Below are 24955 nucleotides of genomic sequence, written 5' to 3'. Positions count from 1 at the left end.
CAATGAAAGGTTAAAATGTTTCACTGCTCTCCCTGTGGTCTGGTAATGATGCAATTTGTGTGAATCTTTTGGGAGTTTGCATTGTACAATGAAAATTGTAAGAGTAATCCTCAAGGGTTCATAAGCAATTGGACAATCCTGGTAATATCCTAGCTATTGATTCAATGTATAATATTCCTCCATAATGATGGAGTTGTTTCAAAGAATTATCATTATTAACCCTTTAACATTTAGATTACTCTGTCAAATGTAACATTTATTCATTTGTATTGTTTTGAATTAATCATGCATTATCTTTAGATTTCAATGATGGGATTATTTATCTTAGAATGACATTATATGGTAGATATAGGAAACCAGATCTGGCCATTTTGAACATAAAACACTTAACTATTCCATCTGGGTATGGCCAGTTTAAATGTGAAACGGTTAAGTGTAAAAGATTCATCATCATTTCAATGTTCACTCCATGTTTGCATGGTTCAGACAGAATTTTGCTGAGGCAGAATTTCTACAGCCAGATGCCCTTTTTGTTGTCAGCCTTCACCTTTTCCAAGTTAGGTAATATTTCCTCATAGCCAGACATGTTTTTACAGGATAGTGGAAATAAAGGACACCATTTGCATTGCATGACAGTGACATCTATTTACAACTATCACATGATATCAAGGCAAGGAGACATTAACACACACACATGATAGGCTTCTTTCAGTCTCTATGAAATAAATTCACAAGGCCTTAGTCAGCCTGGGACTATAGTAGAAGGGACTTGCCCAAGGTGCCATGCAGTTTTCTGCAGACCTATGATCAAAAGCATTCCACACTAACTAGCCCTTCTTTTATTCAAGCATCATGTATCTAAAACTATATCATCCAATTTAATCTTGTGAGAGTCACTGAAGTATTATTTTAAAGAAAATTTGGTTCCTATCTCTAACAAGTTGAGCAATCACATTGAGACTCCTTTATTGGCTGTTTATCCTAATGCAAGAAGTCACTTGTGGCATTTAGTTTTTGTCCTTCCATCCAATCTTCTTCGCCTACTATTCCTGGGAGTACTGTCAGAGCAGAGTCCTCAAGTACCTCCTCCAGGTACCTCCTATCAGAAGCAACCATCATTACATTTTCCAGCTAGATTCCTAAGCTTTACACTAACAGATCATGGCTATTATCCAACCATTTCATTCTTGGTCTACCTTAGGTTTCCTGCTGGTTGGCTTGGTTTGAAGAATCTATCTTGTGATTCTTTCTTGTGACATGCCTGCAATCCTGGAGCTATGACTTTTCAATATAAAGAACTTGACCTGGAGAGACTCCTTGTTTAATTTCATTTCTTTAATCAGATTTTTTTTTCCCATGTAGGAGATTTAACAGAATTTCTTGTTTGAAATTATACTGTTGGTATCCATGTTTATTTTTTTATATTTGAAGAAAGAAAAATGATGGTGGATACATAATTATGTACTGTAATCTGTATCCATCTTACCTTTGTACCTGAGGTTTCTCAACATTAGTCCTTAGTAAATCATTAAACCATCTTCTTTCTATTTCTTACTACAATAAGGTCATTATTGTGTAAGTTAATTTGTCTTTTTTTTTTCTTTTTTTTTTTTTTTTGGCCATGAGGTAGCACTTTCTAGGGGTAAGATGCAGTTATCAATATATACTACATTTAAGGTGGCAAACTGGCAGAATTGTTAGCATGATGGACAAAATGTTTAGTGGCATTTTGTCTGTCTTCACGTTCTCAGTTCAAATTCCATCAAAGTTAGCTTTGCTTTTCATCCTTTTGTAGTCAAAATAAGTACCAGTCATGCACTGGGATCAATGTAATCAACTTGTCCCCTTCCAGAAATTGCTGACCTTGTGCCAAAATTTGAAATTCATATATGTTTAGGGAAACTGAACAAATGAGAGTTAAGTACTTAAAGCATGGATTTAATGCAATGGGACAATGAGAAGACATCCATTAGGCTGATACTATATTCGCTTAACTAACAGCAACTTATTTCATAAGTCATTGTCGTTATTTGGCTTCAGATACTTCTTGATAACCTGGGGAAACTATATTATCTAGTGTGTCATTTTTACAGATAGTAGGGTGTGATTTAAGTGAGAATTCACTGTTATTTCTAGCAGGTTGGATGACTTAATAGAACAAAATGCATGCAAAATTTTGCTTACGAAATTTTACTGCATTTAAATCTGAACTGCTTTACTAAAATGCTGGGAAATAAATACATGCTGAACTGCATTGTACAAAGGTTGTATGCTTGTAGTAAAGAGGCTAGTGTGCATACATGCTCACACACATGTGGGACAAAGAATACAACTAGCTGGCCATGATGCCTTGTATGTAAGCAGATCATTGACATACAAAAAATTAGGAAAGGCACTTAAATAGATGAAAGGAGAAGGTAATTAGATCACAGGCCACAAGATGCTGAGCTTTTTTGAGAGGACCTTAAAGCTGTCTACAGACACTAGGAAAACACAGTTGGTCAAGAACAATGAAGGAGAACTAATTCCTGATGCACAAACATATGCAGAAAACACTAACTAACTAGAAATGTATATATAGATGTAGATGAGTTCCATGTTGTCTATGTGCTGAAGTATCTACAGCAGCGAATCAATGAGTTCTGTGTTCTGAATTTTACATCTAATGTATATAACTGCTTCAATAAAGAATGACCCACATTTGTTAATTTATTCTTCTAGCTATCTATCAATCTATCTATTCTGTTGACCTTCTCCTTCAAAATATGTCTTGTTTATCAATTACTGCTGCACTTCCAAATTTATCCTGCTATATAAGCCATTATTAAAAAACATTACTTCATTATTTTTTTCAAGCTCTTATTTTGATTTTGTTTTTAGTATTTTTGTTCCTGTCCATATATATATAATCACTATTTGTGTCTGACATAAGTAGTTATGCACATACTGAAAATAATAGGCATCTTTGTCATCTACATATACAAAGATGAGCATGTATCTGTGTGTCTGTCTATGTGAATCCCTAAAACTCGAAAACTACACAACCAATTTCATTCAAATTTTACACATGCCTTACTTAGGATCCATGTAGTGAAATGGGCCAAAACATTTTCAACTTCTTGCCTAATGCAAGCCCAGAGCAATCTCTTATCTCTTCTACTATTTCAGTATTTCGTGTCAAAAGTGAAACAAGAATATCTCTCTATTGTAATGTCAGGTACTTTCACTTTAATTGTTTAACTATTAATATTGAAACTATTAATGTGAAACTATTATCTCACATTCATCCATACATACATATTATAGATGTATATTATACATATATATATGTAATATGTACACATATATATACACATACATGCATACATATATTTATACATACATATATATATGTATATACACACACACACACACACACACACACACACACACACACACACACACATACATATATATGTAGGTGCAGGTGTGGCTGTGTGGTAAAAAAACTTGGTTCCAAAGCACATGATCCTGGGTTCAGTCCCACTGTGTGGTAACTTGGTATGTGTCTTATGCTATAGCCTCAGGCCAACCAAAGCCTTGCGAGTGGATTTCGTAGACAGAAACTGAAAGAAATCAATTGTATATGTATATATATGTAAGTGTGTGTCTGTGTTTCTCCCTCATCACTACTTGACAACTGCTGTTGGTTTATTTACATCCCCATAACTTACTGGCTTGACAAGGTATCTCTGCTAGTATATATAGATATGTGTGTGTGTGTGTGTGTGTGTATAAAAATAAAAAGATATTCTCTGACGAAGGGCTGAATTTCAGCTCTCTCCTTTTCATCACTACTAACTTTATTTCGCTTTTTGAACATATGGGAGGAAGTAAGATATCTTGTCTTTAGGATATTGTGTAACATATAATAGCTTGAGGTTGGATTATTCATAAAGTAGTGTGGTTGAATCAGATCACTTTATACAAGACACCACATTATGAGTCCTGCCAAAGGATAATGTATCATTGATTTGTTGGGCCCACTAGCTTTTTTTTTTTTTTTTCAGCATTGGGAGTTAAAATGAAATTTCTTTATGAACTTATGAATTTTCCATACAAGCATGTTTGTGTCCTAACTAGGCAAGTGATGTTAATATTGATGTTTAGTCCAAGTTATCATTGATCATACAAGCTTATGGTCAAAGGTATTCTAGCCATGACCATCCTATTTTTCCTGTGTGCCAGAAAGTTTATTATTTAAAATGCTCTTCCTTTATCAAAGACAATATAGTGTGTTTGAAGGAGGGTTGGCTCTTATTTCTAGCAGGTCAAATAACCAACCTGAGGTTAACTGATCTTGATTTAGTAGAAGTAAAATGACTAAGAAAATAAATTATTGGACAGCCAACTATTGAATTTTTAGTTCAAATCCATAGCTGATACTTTTGTTACCTAACTTTATGTACTTCAAATTATTTGACCTGTTAAGAACATATTCCAGATCTTTCGGGAGTGTTATTATCAATAACAGACTAGTGTCTCATTGAGTGGTATAATTTAACTTTTCCCCTTAAACGAAACAGGATGTAAGGACTCAAAGTTTCTGAATACATCTTTCTACAAATTTTCTCTGAATTTCTGAGATGAGAAATTCTTATTGTACACTGATATATTACTAATGCCTTCACTTGGTTGTTTTAGTCCCTCTTTTTGTGCTGTTGCTTGCTCCTTATACCTGACTCAGTGTGTATATTTAGGGAGAATATCTCTATACTCTGGTCCAAGCAGAGCAAGTAAACTACATCACAAATAGGAGGATGTTTAATGAGAGAATATCCCTGGTATGGACAACACAATGTCAACCATCTGTTTATTTGCTATGGAGTTCAAAATTCCAAAAATTTTACTGCAGGCATAGCTGTGCAGCTAGAAGTTTCTTTCCTAACCACATGGTTCCGGTTTCAGTCCTATTGTGTGGCACCTTGAGCAACTGTATTCTGCCTTGGGTCAACCAAATCCTTGAGAAATTTGGTAAATAGAAACTAGAAGAAGCCTGTTGTGTGTGTGTGTGTGTGCATACATACATATTTATCTTTCATAGTCACATATATTAAATGTATGAGGGTTTTTTTTTCTCCCTCTCACTAGTATCACCATCTTGAATTATGGTATTTTAAAACTTTTGACAAGTATTACTAATTCCCCAGCTGCTCATGAAATTTAAGTTATCTGTCTTTTCACTGATATACTCTAACAACAATATGCTATTATGCCATATAATTATCTTTTATACCAGAACTAGAGGTATAACTTTGAAGTAGATAATCAATTTGGCAGATTGACTTTAAAATATTGACTCTCTCAACCTCTGTGCTTTCCCATAAGCCTTTTCATAAAAAAATTTTATTGTTTATTCTTTAAATTCAAATCACATATGATTTAGTGATAAGATGTATACTATCTACAGATAGTTGCTCAGTATGCTAAATTCCATAGTGTATATTATATACTTTGATTCACCTTCAAATACAATTTGAAATCAACTTCCCAGTCCTTCTGACACCCCATACTACTCCAAATGAAATAAGTATTCCTAAATAATTACCTCTTTGAGTATCAGCTTTAGTTTAATATTTCTTTGATCTGTATGATTTCCTGAATAGTAGTCTTTTTTCCATATTTGTTCAGACTCTGGTCCTAATTTGACTGTTTGCAAACCAGCATATTTCTCTGCTATTGTCTAAAGTATTGTGTCATTCTCACTACTAAACCATCTTTCCTACTTTATTGAAACATCACAAGAGATGCTCTTATTGAGTCTGTGAAATTGTTGATAGTAAACATAAGTATTGTAGTACTTGAAAGACATTGTATTATCACTTAACCAATTGTTGAAACACTCCCATTGACGACTTGATGGTTGGGTATTATCTCCCAGAAAGTTGTTGCCATTGAGTAGGTTGATCACGGGGATTATAAACAGGCTTAGAAAAAATTTTGCTATTGAATGAATACTTAGGAAAACAAAAAACAATGCCATAAATTTAATATTCTAGTCAGGATTTTCTTTTATTTTTACACCACTTATCTCAAGTTTGATACTGGCACTTATTTATATTGTACTTGAAATTTTGAAATGTACTTTCTTTGTCAATATTTGGAAACAAAACAGATTCATTGACAAGCTCTACAACTATAATACATACACACATACCTACAATTTTGGTGACTCTTGAAGAGTTATTTTGTCAGCAGTTGAAGTATAAAGCTTATCAGGTCATCACAACAAATTTCATATCTCAATTGATGACTAACTAGAGAGTAATAGCTTAGTATGGAAAGTTTGTTAATTCAATGAAATTGTATGAGCTGTCTCAGGATTTAGAACTGCAAGTTCAAATCTCAAGGTCTGTATCAGATAAATTATGCATCAGTGTGTGTGTGTGGTGTAGGGGAAAACAAGCACCGATCTTATCTTGTACGATGAATTTCTCATTTCACTGTTTGATTAATTGGAGTCATTTACACAGAGCTAACATGTAAAGATCTATTTACTTATTATAATGGAAAAAGAAATGCTTTATTCTTCATTTCTAGATACATGTTGTGTATGTATGTATACACACACAACCACACACACACACACACACATTGTTATTTGTTCCAGGATGAAACTTGAAGTACTTGGAGAAACAGTAACTTCAACTATAAAATGTTTACTCTACATAATGTACTGAGTGTACTCTTAACTTTATTCACAACATTACTTTGTAACATTGCTTGCATGTTGCTGTGTGTGTGTGTGTGTGTGTGTGTGTGTGTGTGTGTGTGTGTGCGTGCGTGCGTGCGTGTGCGCGCACGCATGTGTGTCCAATTACAGTTGCCCAAGTTTATATATATAAAAAAAAAAATTATTTTCTCAAGTAGTATGTATTGCTGATATTGTTGCACGAACTTGGTTGTAATTTGGTAATAAAAGACCCAACTGCAGGAATGGCTATCTTTGCTTCATTGGGATCTGGATGAATAGTACTAAGGATAAGGAAGAGTAACAGAGCTATGTCCATTAATTTCAAAGATCTTGCTCTTTAACAATGTCTTTTGGATTGTAGGATTATTGGTTTACAACAGCTTTGTCAATAGCAACATTTAATCTCTACACAAGAGACATTTTTGTTGGAGTTGATGCTTAAATTATCATGGATTTGGATTGAGAATTAGAAGAGGCTTCTTCTAACATGTAGTCTTTTTGTGATATTTTGTAGTGAAGTTTCTGAAGGCAAAATTAGAAATGAACCATGTACATTCAAAATTAAACAAAGAGGACTATTTAGCTACATCATCAATCCAATCACATTTTTATTTTTTTTTTTGTATATTTTGTCGATTCAATTCTCCTAAAATAAAAATAAATATACCGTTGAATCCTTTCATCCTAGTTTTTTATATTCCAATTTTAACTGGGCATACTGCTGATACAACAGTATGTAGAGTATTAAAGTCATCATCTGTAAAACCAAGAGATCGTTTGACATCAATCATAACTTTTGCAGTATAGCTTTGAAGAAATGGAAATCATTCTAACATTGTAAATAAACTATTCCATCATTTCTAGGTATCATTTACTAAATGCGATTCTTGACCATACTTTTTTTTTTTTATTGGAGGCCTACAAAATAAACTGACAATTGTTCTCAGTTTTTATGACATCACAATGTTTGAATTTTCTTCAGTAGGTCTAGTCTTCTGCACTAGGGAGTATCTCAGTAAGTTCAATTTGCTGAAAATTTACATAATTATATAGTTACTAACTATAATATAATTAACTACATCTGTAATTTCTGAATCTACATTTTGATAATTATCCTCAAATGTTCTTTCAAATTTGTCATCATTGTAGTAGTCATTTGTTAAACTAGATGCATTACTATTGGGTTGGTACATAATTGTTGCAGCTTATTTTTCAACAAATTTTATTCAACAAAAACAGTAACAATATTTAACAAACACATCTTTAAATGATGGTATGACTGTCTGACAAGCAAATGAGAAGTAGTAATTGAAGTAGATGGTTGTATATGCTCCAGAATAATCATTTAAAGATGTTTTTGTTACATGTTATTATTGTTTTTGTTGAAAAAATGCTGCTATAATTATGCATCGTCCCAATATTTCCTTGTAAAGAGCATCACAAAAAAGGAAATGAAGTCCATATGCATAACACAATAAATATTCACAATATCCTTAACAAATTTAACTGACATTTGCTCCATCATTTACAACTGTCAGTATGCTCTTTTCTAAGTCAAGGTTGAATTCTGGAAGTTTAGTTTTTAAAAGTTCTATAATCTTTCAGCAACTAAACTTCCATAAACTCTGATCATTCATAAATTCTAGAATTTATCAGATGGGTGTACATTTATATTCAGATAGTTTCTATGATACAAAGATTATGTATACTCAACAAAAGAAATACTGAATTTTTCAGAGCTTTTCTTTCTGTTCCTAATTTCACCAATCACAGTTATTTTTTTTCTTTATCAAATCACTTTGACATTGAATTATCTGTATTAAATGTGAATTGTTATTTCCTGATAATAGCACCTCTAATTATTGCATTCCTAGAAAATCTAATAATAACTAATTTGAATACTATTTATTCACTCGGTTTTTCCATACAAGTTATATTTTGTTGGTCGATTTTTTTTCAAAGGAAGTTCATCTACTTTAATTATACTAGTTACTGACAAAATGTTTATAAGAACGATCTTTAAATAGCATAAACAACTGCTTGTTGAATCACCCAAGCACTTCAACCTTAAGAAGTCTTGTCATTTATAACAGGATTTTACAGTTTATTATACATTATAGCTGGGAAATTCCTAAGAAATATAGAATACAATCCTTGGAATTCTCAACTGTATTTTTAACCAATCTTCACACAATTCAGGATCTTAGGATCCCAGAACAGAAGCTTTAGTGCCAACAGTTTTTTATCCCTGACACCTGTACTAGCCTTATCCACTAACCTATAAATGGCAACCACATAGGGGTGAGTTGACTCTGTCTTTCATCCTTTCAGGGTTGATAAATTAAGTACCAATCAAGTACTGGGGGTCGATGTAATCTCCTCCCCCAGGCCTTGTGCCTAATGTAGAAAGGATTGCCTTTCATACTTTCGGGGTCAATAAATTCAGTACCAGTGAAACACTGTTGTCAATATAATCGATTAGTCCCCTGCCCAGAATTTTCAAGCCTTGTGCCTTTAATAGAAAGGATTATTATTATTGGCTAGGAAGGAGTCAAATCTTACTAAGAGTATTTGTTAGGGGAATATGCTGCTAAAATAAGATTTATCTTCTATTGATGATTAATATGATATTTGGGGGTGAGGTTTACCCAAAGATAAATTATTTTTATCTGAATATTGATGAGATGACAAGTGTGATATTTATGGACTTATGACTTCCTAACCATTTGGTTCGGGTTCAGTTCCGCTGCATGGCACCTTATGTAAGGTCTTCTCCTATAGTCCCAGGCCAACTAAAGCATTGCGAGGATTTGGTTGAGAGAAACTGAAAGAAATGTGTGTGTGTGTCTTTATGTTTGTGTTTGTCCCTCACCCCCACTTGACAACCTGTATTGGGGTTTTTTTTTTTTTTTTTTGCATCCTTATAAAAAACTGAGATAATAAATACCAGGGTAAAAAAAAAAGAGAACTAGGGTCTATTCATTTGACACTAAAACCCTCCGAGGCAGTGCCCCACCATGGCTATATATAGTTCGATGACTGAAACAAATAACAGATTAAAAAAATATAGTTTTTCTGTAACTGAATTTTGATGAGATGACATGTGTGATGTTTATGGCATGTATTTTCTATAATTTTGCAACACCCTCAACTGTGGTGTCTTGACCTGCACCAAAGAGCATGTAGTTACTTAGAAAAACATCTGTCTGAATAAGTATTCTAAAATACCTTTTCCATGGAGAACATTTTCATAAATAACTACATGTACATAAGCATGTGTGAAGTGTATGTATATCCTCACACACACACCTACACACATATTAATCTCCATATTTTATCGTAGGCAATTTTTTTTAAATATATATATTTTTATCTTATTATTTTGTCCTTGCAGTCAGAGAAATTACTGTGTGAAAACAAATCTACATCCATCCGAAAGACATCTTCTTTTGATGCCAGAACATTGTTCCTGCCCAATGACTTAGATGCTAGTCCCGTAAAACCAAAGTCACGCAATTTGTAAGTATGATTCAATTTTATATATATATATATAATAAAAAATATAGTGAACATCTTGTGAGATAGTGGCTTGCATGTTTTGCCAGTCAGTAAGAGATGCCGTTCTTTCATTCCTTTTAAAATTTCATATATGGAAATGAAAAAACGCACATGATAGTTTCAGGTTCATTCCCACTACACAGTACCTTGGCCAAGTGTCTGCTGTAGTTCTGGGATGACTAAAGCCTTTTCAATGGATTTGTTTGGTTGACAGTAACTGAAAGGAACCTTTATATAACTATATGTTTGTGTGTCCATGTTTGTCCCCCGAACATTGCTTGACAACCAATGCTGGTGTGTTTACATCCCTGTAACTTAGCAGTTTGGCAAAAGAGACCGATAGAATAAGTACTAGGCTTACAAAGACTAAGTCCTGGAGTTGATTTGCTCAACTAAAAGGCAGTGCTCCAGCAAGGCCTCAGTCAAATGACTGAAACAAGTAAAAGAGTAAAGAGTATATTCATATATATATATATATATATATATATATATAATATATATATATATATATAATTAATATTAATATGTACATATAAGAGACCAACGTTTTCGTATACCACTATATATACGTGCATAAAAATACAAAATGGGACGAGAACACAAAACATCCAGACAGGTGATACAAAAAAGGATCAACAAAACATCTAGATAGATGATACAAAGAAAACAAGGATGGGTCATTTGGAGTTTTCTTTCCTCAGTCAAGTTCCAGATTGTCTTTGCAATTTCGGCTGGTTATACTCGAGATTGCTCCAATCTGACCAGCCCCAAGGAAAAACTAATCTAAGAGCTTATATATAATTTGTAATTTGTCTCTGCTAATTTTCACTCACAACTATTTGTAGCACCATTCATGTTCAGCTCATATTAGCATGACAGAGGAGATACAAAATCACTATAAAAACATTTAAGCATAATTTCATATGATAGTGAAGTTGTATGTGTATGTGTGGTACGCATATAAACATTGAATCTTGAATATGTACAGAAAATACCATTTATTTCTTCAAATTTTTTTTATTCTTTATTCTTCAGAGCTTGGAATGTGAAAAGAAGGTTACACTTTCTCCGACGCCATCATACAGACTCATCACTTACTGAAAAATTTCCAAAAATCGACATGGTGAACGCAGCAAAGTGGGGCAAATCTTTTGAAGCATTAATTAGGGATAAAGGTTTGTGGAATTAATGTAAATAACTCAATGATACTTTCAGTTTAATTTACGTTCTGTTGAATAAGACAGATATAGGGTGATCCATTGTTGTTGAATTAGTTTATAGTGCCACTAAAACAAAAATAAGACTAAAGGGAATTTAATACATAAGAATAATACACCTATCAATGAAAAAAGGTTCATATGGTTGGGAAACAAACTTCTTACACAACCATATCTGCACCTAGTCATGCTTTCCACTATATATAAATGTATGCATACATACATACATTTATTCATTCATCCATCCATCCATCCATTCATTCATTCATTCATATTCTACTAGGATTATCCAAAGGTGACAGTCTATCTGGTTCTAAACCATGTCATTTCTTCATTGAAAATCCACTGGCTATGTTGTAGAGAAGATGGTTGTCTCATCAGATTCAGCAGAACAGCCATAAGCAAGTAGTACTGACTGAAAAGTGGATTTGGTAGACGGAAACGGAAAGAAGCCCATCATATATATGTAAAGGAATAAAATGCTTTTTAAGGTTCATCACTGGAAAAACAAACATACAAAAGCTACTATTCTGATTATATTACCAAAGAGTTAAAATGAAATAGGAAGATATAAACTATACGTAAATCAAGACATTTGGACTAAGCTAGCTTAGAATTTGCTAAATAAATAAAATGTATGTTTCTGGTTTATCTAGTTTTAAAACTGTTTTAAAATATTAGCTTTCCCACAATGTTTTTAATAGATAGCTTTTTATTATTTTCTTAGTTTTGATTTTTAAATAGGTGTTTGGCATAGACATTTGCTGTGTCTATTTTTGTTGGTCGTTGACTGCTTAATAACATTTATATTAATTATTCATAACTTGAAATTTTTCTTTTATAGATGGTTTAGAAATCTTCAGAAAATATATGAGGTCAGAATTTAGTGATGAAAATATTGACTTTTGGTGGGCTGTGGAAGACTACCGAATGGCTAGTGAATCTGAGCTTGAAAAGAAAGCCAATATTATTTTCAAAACATTTGTTGCAAAGTCTGCTGCAAGGGCTGTAAGTATTTGCCTTCTTTCTTAACTCTTTTATTACCATATTACTATTGATATACATTGCTTTTATTTCAATTAACTTTGAAAATAATGGAGAATTTATCAAAATAACCTGCTATTTGGAATATAAATGAGTATGAAATTTGCACTGAAGATTTTAATTTAGCTCACTTTAACACAGAAAATTTATATAATACAACCAGGGCTAGTCTCGGGCAGATTGGTCTCAAATGGGTTAATGAATCTATTGTAATCTTATATGTGGCTGTTTCTACTAGAATAGTCTACATTCCTGCTGGCTCAAATGCTAAGAACTGTGATGAAGTTCAATATTTATGAAGACTAAGGCAGTGAGGTGGCTGAATCATTAACACACCAGGCAAAATGCTTAGGGACTTTTCATCCATCTTTATGGCTTGAGTTCAAATTCCACCAAGGTCAACTTTGCCTTTCAACCTTTCAGGTGTCAATAAAATAAGCACCAAACTTGCTGGCCTTGTGCCAAAATTTGAAACCAATATTTATGAAAACTACTAGAGATTATTTATACCTTTTGACATGGGCTATTTTCGTTCCCAAAGCAAAGCCAGTATTTAATTTTGTTACTCCATTTTCTTAGTTCAAATCTTTGCCTTTTAAGTCTTCAAAGTTGATTTGAAAAAAATACTAGTTTAATAATGGGGCCAATTCAGTCTATCATTCTTCTGCAAATTCTTACGTAAGACAAGTTCTTAAACTGACAAATAATAAATTCCACTCTTCTTCCCACAAAAAAAAAAAAAAAAAAACATAGTGAAATCTTCCTCTGTGTGTGTGTATGTGTGTGTGTGTCACCACCACCATACACGCACTATATCCTTTATTAAGGAGAAGACAAAAGTCTACATCCATGTAATTCTCCTTTCATTGCCATAGTGTTGGACAAGTTTAAAAACATCTAAATTTTATTGAACACAACAGTTTCTCTGATGTTTTTCAAACCTTACATGTCCTCCCTGCTTTTATTAAAAGTTCTGGGCTAATATATTTTATCCTATGTTGTTGATATTTGAGCTTCTGATCGATTCTGATTGAGAAGACCTATGATCAATGTGTCTTTATTTTTAAACAGATGTGATATGAAAGAAATTTAGTTGTTATTTCTGAAATATCATGCAACCACATAGAGGCTTTCCCAGGGCTTGTCTTTTCCTATATCTTATTGAACAGGCATAAATTTTTTAGTGGTTTATCTCTTTCAATCTTGTTCCATGCTCCATCCCTTCCCTTTTCACCTTCTTTTACTTGGACTCTGACCATGCTGAGACAAACTTTAAGGGTTTAGTTGAACCAATTAGCCCCGGTACTTTTTCTTTGAAAGTCTGGTACTTACTACATTGATCTCTTTTAGCCAAAATGCTTAGTTATGGGGATGTAAGCAAACTAAGACTGATTGTCAAATGGTGGGATGACAAGCACATGAACAATACACACACACACACAAATGACAGGTTTCTACATAGTTTCTGTTTACCAAATTTACTCATAAGGCATTTGTTGGCCGAGGGCTGTAGTAGTAGGAGACATATTGCCTTATACATTTATATTAAATTTATGAATTCAATAAGTATTTCAATATTTTTTTTCATTCATTTCTTTCAGGTCAACTTGAGGGCTCCTAACAGAGAAAAGGTTCGTCAGAGAGTAGAAACTAATATCACAAGGAATATGTTTGATGATGCTCAAAAGGAGATCTTTGATTTCATGCAGCGGGACACCTACCAACGGTTCTTGAAATCAGACATGTATTTAAGCACTTGCAAGTCATCTAGCTAGTCATTTATTATGATTCATAAACTAACTGAATGCACAAAACTGCTTCTTGTAAACTATTTCTATCCCTACACATACACACACACACACACACACAAAGAAATACCTACTATCTCTACCACGCCTCTGTATTTCATGCACCCTAATTTCTTCCCCCCTCTCTTCTCTCTCTCTATCTCTGGCCCCTTTCTATTGCACCTATCACTGTTGAGCACAGATTATTGCTAAGCATAACTCTCAGTTCTAAGGTTTCTGTGACTTGTATTTTCCAATATGTTATTATTATTTTTATCTTTTCCTCTGCAATGAGCAATAGAAAAGAATTAGTAAAATAAAACATGAAAATCATATATATATATATATATATATATATATATATATGATGTGTGAGTGTGTATATACATATATATCTACACAAACACACACATATACACATGCACATACAATCATATATACAAATATGTGTTTACCCATATATACACGAATTGCATTAGACATCTTTATGTGTGTGCATATATGTGTATTATTAAACTTTATTTATTTAAAAAAAAAAAAAAGAGATTTAATCTAATTTTAATTATTTTATTTTTTATAATATCTAATTTTTTACTTCGGAACTGAATTCTTTTTTTTGCCGGTTGTGATTCACTTGTTTTTTATCTTTCATTAATTTTTTTTTAAATAAATATATAAATGTATATATATATATGTATGTATGTATATGTTTATATAGAATATAAATATATATATTTATATAGAATATAAATATATATATGTTTATATAGAATATGATATGTATTTATATAGAATATAATATGTATTTATATAGAATACAATATATGCATATCTATATAGAATGTAATATATACCTATCTATATAGAATAGAATATATACATATCTATTTAATATATATATATATAATATATAGTGGTAAATTATTTTATTTCATTTATTTTTTTTTTATTATTATCAAGAAAAGGTCAACATGACTTTAAAAAGAAGCATAAATTTTTTTTTTTTAAAGAACATAATGCAAACACCATAGTGTGCTCTGTTGACTGAATGACTTTCTGAATTAACTGCATTTTCCCTGAGGAGTTTGTAGTATGCAGTTTCAAGATGGTTACATATATTCCAGCATTTGTTTCATTTAAAATATTTAACTTTTTTTTTTTTTATTCTGTTGAACCTCCTGGAGAGGACTTCAGTGGCACTGAAAAGCAGAACAATTCACATCCAATAAAAAGGATGTAGCTTTGTTGTTTATTTTTAATCCAAAGACACATGCACAAATTTATTTTGACATACACTCACATGACATTTGCATATATATATATATATATATATACACACACACAAACACACATATATATGTATGTGTGTGTATATGTGTATATGGACACATGTATAGTTACAAATACAGATTGTGTGGTTAAATTCACACAAACAATACCATGGAACAATTCACACAGATAGCTGCTATACGATATACATGAAAACCAAGGTTTGATTTGCACACACACACACACACACACACACACACACACACACACACACACACACACACACACACAAGATACACAAAAAAAACTTTTTTATGTACATGTATAAAAACATGCATGCATGTAAAAAGACACACATCTGCAGCCTGCAGTTGAACAAAGAAACAGACAAATTAAACATCGTTCTGTGTGTACAAATTATGATATGTAATTTATTCTGTTTATTTATTAAATTTAATCAGATAAAGGAAAATAAATCTTTTTTCTCATTTCTCTGTTGTTTTATTTGATATATATTTTACTTTTTCTAACCATTTAAGTTCAAAACCCACCAGGGTTAGTTGAATTCTTTTTTCCCTTCATTCTTCCAGTGCCAATAAAGTAATACTAATTACACTGAGAAATCACAGCTCCAGTATTATGGACATGTGATTAGAATGTCATAACAAAGAATTGCAAGATAGATTCAAGTTGAGCCAACTAGCAGGAGACCTAGGAATAGACCAAGAACAAAATGGTTGGATAATATCAAGTCTCAGTTAGTCATGCTTGGGAATATAACCAGAAAATCTAATGACAGTTGCTTCAAATGGAAACATCAAGATATATTTCGAGTTTCATTTGTTATTTTAGTCAGAAGGGTGATCCTGCCAGGATATTGATGCAGTTACAAATTCCTCTTCAACAGACTGAAAGTTGATGGCTGCAAAGAAAAAAAGAACTCGATGGAGATGGAATACTACTGGGTTGATACTTGGGGAGGATGGGCTGGGATACAATCATTTTCATCATTTAGCATCCACTTTTCCATGGTTGCATGGGTCAGATGGAATTTGTTGAGACAGATTTTCTAGGGCTGGCTGCCCTTCTTGTCACAAATCCTCACCTATTTCTAAGCAAAGTAATATTTTCCCATAGCTAGTTCTTGTTTTTCACAGAATGGTGAAAATGAATAACTTGGCTGCTATGACGATGATGCTTATTTACAGCCATCAAGTGATGTCAAGACAAGGGTACACATGCACATGCATAAATATATATACACTACTATCCAAAAGTATAAGATTACCTACAAAAGTTTGTTTCAATATGGAATGTTTAGTCTTTTGTTATTGATTTAGATGATAATTGTTTAGAATAAAAATATGGAATAACATACTGCATAAAGTTTGGGGTTTAATTCGATATGGAATAACACTAGTTATACATATTTTATATGCAAATAATCATATTTCTTGAGTGCAAGCGTATTTGGGAATGTTGTCAAAATTATTTTATCTTCCACTTTTTGGCTACATTGCAATACATTTTGATTATTTACACTCATGTGATAACATCATTTAATGACCACATTAAATGTGTTATTGTTTCTTTCAGGTTCAGTTATTAAAAATAAGTAAAATAAGTGCAATTCCTAAAAATCAACCTAAATATGGGCAAAACCAGTAATTTATCACCTGAAAAGAGACAGCATTTTCACATTACATACTGAAGGTTACAGTTTTCGAGATATAGCCAAAAAAGTTAGTTTCCTACACTGCCATTGAAAGGTATAATGAAACAGGAAAAAATAACAACAGAGCTCCGTCAGGATGTCCAAAAGTGACTTCTAAATCACAGGATAAGTTCATCAGAGTCAATTGTCTCCGAAACATGCATCTAATAGCAAATGAAATTGCTGCACAAGTAAGTGAAGCTGGCAAAGCTAACATGTCTCCTACAAACATGAGGAGTAGACTCATTGCTGCCAGTGTAAATGGTTGTTGTGCTACCAGAAAATCACTGCTTTGAGGCAGCGAACTGACAGAAATGCTTAGCGGTATTTCATCTGCCATTATGTTCCAAGTTTAAATTACACAGGTCAACTTTGCCTTTCATCCTTTCGAGGTAGATAAATTTAGTACCAGTTACACACTGGGGTTGATGTAATCGACTTAACCCTTTTGTCTGTCCTTGTTTAGCCCCTGGTAGGCAATAAAGAAATAAGAAAATCACTGCTTTGACCTGTGAATAAACATAAGCGACTCATATGGGCCAGAAAACACCAAGCCTGGACCATTGATCAATAGAAACACGACCTCTAGACTGATAAATCAAAGCTTGAAATCTTCAGATCCAAATGTAGTTTATGTGAGGCAAAGAATTGGTGAACAGATGACTCCTGAGTGTATAGTTCCAACTGTAAAACAAGGTGGCGGGGAAGTCTGATGATCTGGAGGTGTTTTGCAAGAAACAATGTTGGGGATATTCATCGGGTAACAGGAGCATTGAACCAAAATTGGTATCACTCTTATCCTCCAATATTATGCCATTCCATCTGACTGATCGGTGATAATTTCATGCTGATGCAAGACAACTATCCTAAACATACTTCTAATCTATGCAAAAGCTATTTACAAAAGAAAATGGATGGAAAAAGTTGACTGTAATGGAATGGCCAGCCCAATCCCCCGATTGCAATCCCATCAAAATTGTGTAGGATGTATTGGATTGTAGAGTCAAAAAGCAACAACTAAGTAGTGTAGAAACCCTCTGGACACTCTTACAAGAAGAGTGGCAAAATATTACCAGCGAATATGGTTGAAAGAATTCCCAGAATATGCTCCACAGTGATCAAGGCGAAGGGCGGATATTTTGGTGAGTTAATTATGTCATCCAATAAATGCAACTATACATTAATAAAATATTTTACCAGAATATCTTTTATTTTGTAGATGTTTTTTCAAAATACGTTTAGGTGATCCTGAACTTTTGGATAGTAATGTGTGTATTTATATATATATACACACACACACATGCTGTACTCTGCACACTCTGCTAAATGGTTGACTTTAGGAAGGACATTCAACCATAGAAACTATCCAACAGACAGTTGGAGTCTGGACAGCTCCCTGCTAGCCAGTTTCATGTCAAACCATCAAAACCATGCCAGCATGGAAAGAGGGCATTAAATGATGATGATGATGATGATTACACACACATAGCAAGCTTCTCAACCACATAGCCACTCCTGTGACTATGTTGTTATATATTTATATATGCATTTATTTCATCTATGATGAAATCTACCTTGCCAATTAAGTAATGAAGGAGGTTTTATACCATTGTTTGACCAACTAGAAATAGAAACCAAATCTTCCTCCAGTCACACACTAAAGAAAAAAGGAAGGAGATACATTGGATATTGTAGCCCAAGAAATAATAATCCTTTCTATTATAGGCACGGCCTGAAATTTGGGGGAGGGGATTGGCAATTACAATGACCCCAGTGCATAACTGCTACTTATTTTATCAACCCCGAAAGGATGAAAGGTAAAGTCGACCTTGGGGGAATCTGAACTTGGAATGTAGCAATGGGTGAAATACTGCTAAGCATCTCATCCAATGTACTGATGATTCTGCCAGCTCACTGCCTTATTAATAATGGTAATAATAACAATAATCCTTTCTACTATGGGCACCAGGCCTGAAATTTGGAGAAGGGGTCTGTTGGTTACATTGATCCCAATACTCCACTGGCACTTATTTTATCAACCTTGAAAAAATGAAAGGCAAAATTGACTCCAGCATTTGAACACAGAATGTAATGACATTATGCTCAGCCTGCTAATGATTCTACCAGCTCACAGCTTAATAATAATAATAACGAGCACTCAGAGAGGGCAAACATCTGCCAAGGCAACACCAACATCCTCTCAACGATTAGCCAGAGATGATTTTTGCAATGAGAATTTCTAAAATAAATTTGACTAGCTATTACATGGCAGAAGACAAAGAAAAAGATATGGGTGAACTGGTAGAATACAAGACACTTATTAATACTTATGGGCAAAGAAGAGCTTTTTCTTTGTTTTTACAGATGAAGGCTGAGATATGATGTAAGATAACACACAAATGACTGGATATCACTTTGTTACGTGTTAATATGAACATAATAAAGTTGTTTGGGAAAGCAGTTGCCTGAATGATGTCCAGTTTCACCTACATGAAAAAAATTATAAAATTTACATTTGATACAATGAACGAGATTGGCGGGGATGCAGTCAAAGTGGTGTGTAATATGGAATTGCTCTTTTGGACGAGTTACGAGCACAGACAGGAAGAATTAGACCATGAACATTTAATGGTGCTGGGCATTGTAAAAGAATCAGAAATTTGGTGTGCAAGGTAAATGACAGGTAGGTAACTAAGACCTAAAACTTTAAGAAGATAGGCAGAAAGAACTAATGTCGCCATCAAGGCAAAAAGAAAAGGTAGAGTTCAAATAAAGACTGAACATGGTAAAGAGAGGTAGAACTTGACAAAGAGCAACCGCATCCAGAAATTCTGAATGGGAAATATTTTACAATGAATGCTGCATGTTGAAAAAATGAATGATGGAAGTATTTAGAATGGAATGGTGCTCCTCAACAGATGAAAGTTTCAGTCAAAGGAGACAATGTACAATACCTTTATTGTGTGTGTGTTTTATTGTGTTGTCAGAAGAAAAGATAATGCAAGAACATATTCTGTATGTTTGTGTGCAGTAAATCACAAATCCGAAAGAGAAGCACATTCTAAGCTTTAGAGCAGAAGAGTAAGTAGATAAAGATAGTTATGGCCAGTCTATGGGGTTACCCAGGGTTTCATGTCCATAAAGTGCTTGGCTTTACGGCATTTCTTATATATCGTCAGTGGATCAGGGAGAGTATATGTGTGTGTGATAGATCAATAGATAGTGAATAGAAGAGATGGACATTGCATAGAAAAAGAGAAATTGTGAAATGCACAAGAATGAATTTTCTAGTGTTTGGAGGAAGCAATGTTAGTAAAAGAAAACAAGACAAGAATAGAGAGGACATATAAAGATGAATGAAAAAGGTTAATGGTATCAAGGAAAAGCTGCAGTTAAAGAGATGATAGCTGTTGATTTGGGTGAGTCTTCTTAAGAACCACACATCACCTGTCATCTCAGTCCATTGTCATGAGGTTCACAGTCAGGAGATCAGCCTTCACCACTTCATCCCAGGTCTTCTGGGGTCTCCATCCACATAAAAATGATCAGCACTTCTATATACAACTGTCCTCATCCATATGCATTATATAGCCATACTAACACAGTCTCCTTTCTTGCACACTAGATCCAATTCCTCATATGCTCAGTTTTTCTTTCAACCCATTTGTACTTTGTTATTCATACACACTCCCAGTGCACGTCCAATGGAGGCCGTATTTCAATATGCCTGGAAAATGTATTATCTAAAGACACCACGTAGAAATTCAGTCCATTTAGCTCTTAAAAAATACCAGATAAAAGTTTACCTCCCTCCAAGTGAAAACAGAATTGAAGAGTGCTTCCTTAATTCTGATTTTAGACCGTCTCAGGGTAGAAGGCTACAGAAAATTTCTCCAGGGAATTGTACTATGCCTACATTCAGATTAAACTTTCTTTGGTACTCTAAGGAATCAATAAATTACGGGATATTACAAACTGGTAGAAAGTCAACAAAAAGTTGATGCGAGTTAATATGCCGAACAAAGCTTTTCATTTGTTAACATCATATACATTTTGCCCAAGCGATTCTTACTGACAGTAAGCAGCCCAAAATCTTTCAATTTTAATGAATACTTAGGAGTAATGATCTCCCTTGCATTACTTGTTTTGTATGAGTTACCTTTCTTACATATTTGCTTCATGGCAGGTTTTCACATCGCCGTCAGTCTAAAATTCCTGTGTGTGTGTGTATATATATATATATATATATATATACGTGTATGGGTCTGCATGTATGTGTATATATATGTATACGCGCGCGTGCGCACACAGAAACATGTATGTATGCATGCATGTGTGCTCACACATGCCAGTGTATAGGTCCAAAACATGGTGACGAAAATACCACTCAAATCCTAGAGTAAAATATGTTTTATTAAAGCTGAAAAAACTCCATAAGCTGTTACTCACGTAACCGGCTATCGGAGAGCTATGAATGTTTTGGACAATATGACGATTTTTAAATGTCTATAAAGTGGCGTGGTATTTATTTAATAACTCATCAAATAGCATTTAAAATTGATTGGATAAGAGGTTATTACTTTTCAAAATAGTAGGTTTTTAAGCTCAATTTCTTTTTTAATTTCAAGCTTTTTAAGCTCAGCTTCATTTTCAAATATTTTCAATTCTAATTGAACTTCAAGCTTTTTCCTTTCCAAATGGTCAGAAGGTCCTTTTACTATCTCTAAAGCATCATGTCCGAAAACTCCTTCCTCAACGAAGTGATTTAAAACAATTTTCAAAATCTGAAATTTCCTCATAGCAGGTTTGGCCTCAAGTTTGAGATGTGCAAAAGCTTTCTATAAACCTGATTAGCGCAAGGCACCGACTGTCTCACAGTAGGGGACTTAAGAAAATCCTCTAGTTTAAACGACATATTTGCTGCGTTCACATTTAACTTGTATGCAAAAAGAAAAATGCAGAAATTTGAAATAATTTATTTTACAAAATATCTCAAAATGTCATATGAATTTCATTCCATCGATTTTCTTTCTCTGTCTTCCCTTCTTTGGACTTTTCCTTTTCTTCTATATTTCTGACGAAGAGCTCCACTCGAAACGTTAAATCCTCCATCTTTCTTTCCTTTCCTGAGCGTCCAATAGCACTATACTTGTTCCACGTCCTCGCGTTGTTGTGTTTTCTCTTTGTGTTTTCATGTTTGGATTAACTATATATATATATATATACACACATGCATACATATGTATGTATGTCAGTATGTATGTATGTGTGTGTGTGTGTGTGTGTGTGTGTGTGTGTGTATGTATGTATGTATGTATAAGAAAATTCCCCTGGAAAGCTGTGTGTTCGAAGGTCAAAGTTGTAAATTTGGCGACAACACAAGGAATAATTATGTGCAATTTCCAACTTGAAAATGGCGCCAAATTTTTCTGGTGAAGAAGACAATATTGCGACAAGAGAGATTAGTGGTATGTTCCTATACGATGAATGGCGGTCTAGTCATATAAATGAAGTCGCAAAGAAGAAAAAGCAATAAGTATCCACTGGTCAGAATCCGTCCAGAGTTCACATTTTAGAAGGAATTGTGGTGTGTGCTGCATTGTAGTGCCATGTTAGATAGTCTGTATTCCACGTCAAGTCACCATTTTAGATTGTTTGTATCATGGTTGTGGAGCCATCTAAATATGACTCTACTCAGAAGGCTATAATATCATTTGATAGGAACACAATAGAGAAATACTTTTGAACAAGGCTGTAACCTTAAATACCTTTAATGCCGACCTCACATATATATACAAGCTGAATGATAAATAGAAATGGTTTGATGCATGGAGGCCATGATCTTCTCCTGCGTGTTACCTCCTGTCTGCTGGCTGGCGTGTGGTGTGAGAGAGCCAACTAGATCGCATCTTTGCTCTCTGACGTCCTGATGCCAAAAGAGGAGGTGAGTGTCTGAACCTCAATATTGGCCAGCTAATTAGGCAGCTGCTATCAGAGGAGGTAACAGCGCCTACAATCTTGTAACTGAGATTTCAATGACATTATATTTAGAATAATATTATAAGGTAAGTGTGATAGGCTGGATCTGGCCAGTTTGTACATAAAATTGATGAAATATTCTTGCCAGATATGGTCAGTTTAAATGCTAAAGAGTTAAACAGGGGTAGCCAGTGAAATACCAGGAAAATTCTTAAGGGTCTGATCCCACTGTCACCATATGTACAGAAAGTAAATATGGTATACTACTAGTAGTAGTTGATTGATCATCCCATCATTTATTCGGACACAATATATCTAGGACTACATCATCTTATGTGTCCTTTCCTTTTCATGATAATAGGCTGGGAGTTGGCTGATATTCCTAGTAGTTTTAACTCCAGCTTAATAAATAACCTTCCACTACTTTACCTCAACACCTTAGCAGAAGAGGTGAGTGAACCCTGATGAGCAGTAAAGATAGCAAAATCCAGCAAGTGGATCCTCATCCCAAAGCTGCTGAATAAGTACTTGTGTGTAATTTCTCAGCAAGATGAATTACATATGAATATCACCATTGTTTTTATATCTGCTTTTCTATATTGGCATGAGTCAACCTGATCAAAGCACAGTATCTTCCCATTTTTGCACTATTTCATGACTCTTCACATCTACAAGCTCCTTCTACTTATATCATTTGACTCATTTTCATCGAACTCTTATTCATCACAGACCTCACATGTCGATGTCATCAGTTTCCTCTTTAACACACAAATGCTGAAGATTTTCTTTCAGCAGCCTTCTATTTTGTCACTCATGCACTCTGGTGTGACACATCCAGTGGAATATAATTATTTCATTTCTTTTCAGTTGTCATATATTCTCCACATTTATTGCCCATATCTTTCTACTATGCAATATCACATTTTGTGTTCAAACATCAGTTAGTTTAGAATTCACTTGGAGAGAGAAACTCTTATGTTGCCAACATAGAGAATCATTTCATGAACTTCTTTCCCCCAGTCCTTACTCTGGCTACTGTTTTTGCAATACACTCCATTGCTGATTAGGCCATCATCATCATCATTGTTTAACGTCCACTTTCCATGCTGGCATGGGTTGGACGGTTCAACTGGGGTCTGGGAAGCCAGAAGGCTGCACCAGGCCCAGTCTGATCTGGATGCCCTTCCTAACGCCAACCACTCCATGAGTGTAGTGGGTGCTTTTTATGTGCCACCGACACAGGTGCCAGACGAGGCTGGCAAACGGCCATGATCGGATGGTACTTTTTACGTGCCACCGGCACGGGGACCAGACGAAGCTGGCAACAGCCACAGTCGGATGGTGCTTTTTACGTTCCACCGGCACGGATGCCAGCCGGGCGGCGCTGGCTACGGCCACGTTCGGATGGTTCTCCTACGTATCACCGGCACTGGTATCACAGCTACAAATTCCATTGATGTTGACAGATTACGATTTTGATTATTCACTTGCCTCAACAGGTCTTCACAAGTGGAGTTTTGTGTCCCAAGAAGGAAAGGAATGCACAAGTGGGCTGGCTACATCCCAGGTATAGGCCACGGGATTATGGCCTCACTTGTCCTGCCGGGTCTTCTCCCGCACAGCATACTTCCAAAGGTCTCGGTCTCTAGTAATT

The 24955-nt window shown here is 34.2% G+C and overlaps 1 protein-coding gene across 3 annotated transcripts in view; it reads left to right on the top strand.

The window, feature by feature from the left end:
* Positions 1-14881, top strand: part of LOC115212653 — a 219029-nt gene extending 204148 nt beyond the window's left edge. For all 3 annotated transcript variants that reach the window (XM_029781365.2, XM_029781366.2, XM_029781367.2), the window contains 4 exons: positions 10128-10252; positions 11327-11466; positions 12353-12516; positions 14154-14881. In XM_029781365.2, coding sequence (XP_029637225.2) covers positions 10128-10252; positions 11327-11466; positions 12353-12516; positions 14154-14327 — 603 coding nt within the window. In that variant the 3' untranslated portion in view covers positions 14328-14881. The remainder of the gene's footprint in view (positions 1-10127; positions 10253-11326; positions 11467-12352; positions 12517-14153) is intronic.
* The last annotated feature ends 10074 nt before the right edge of the window (positions 14882-24955 follow it).

Source organism: Octopus sinensis, linkage group LG1 (assembly GCF_006345805.1).
Source record: "Octopus sinensis linkage group LG1, ASM634580v1, whole genome shotgun sequence".
Classification (NCBI taxonomy): Eukaryota; Metazoa; Mollusca; class Cephalopoda; order Octopoda; family Octopodidae; genus Octopus; species Octopus sinensis.
Note: the sequence above shows the minus strand (reverse complement) of the source record. Positions and strands in the feature narration are given on the sequence as shown.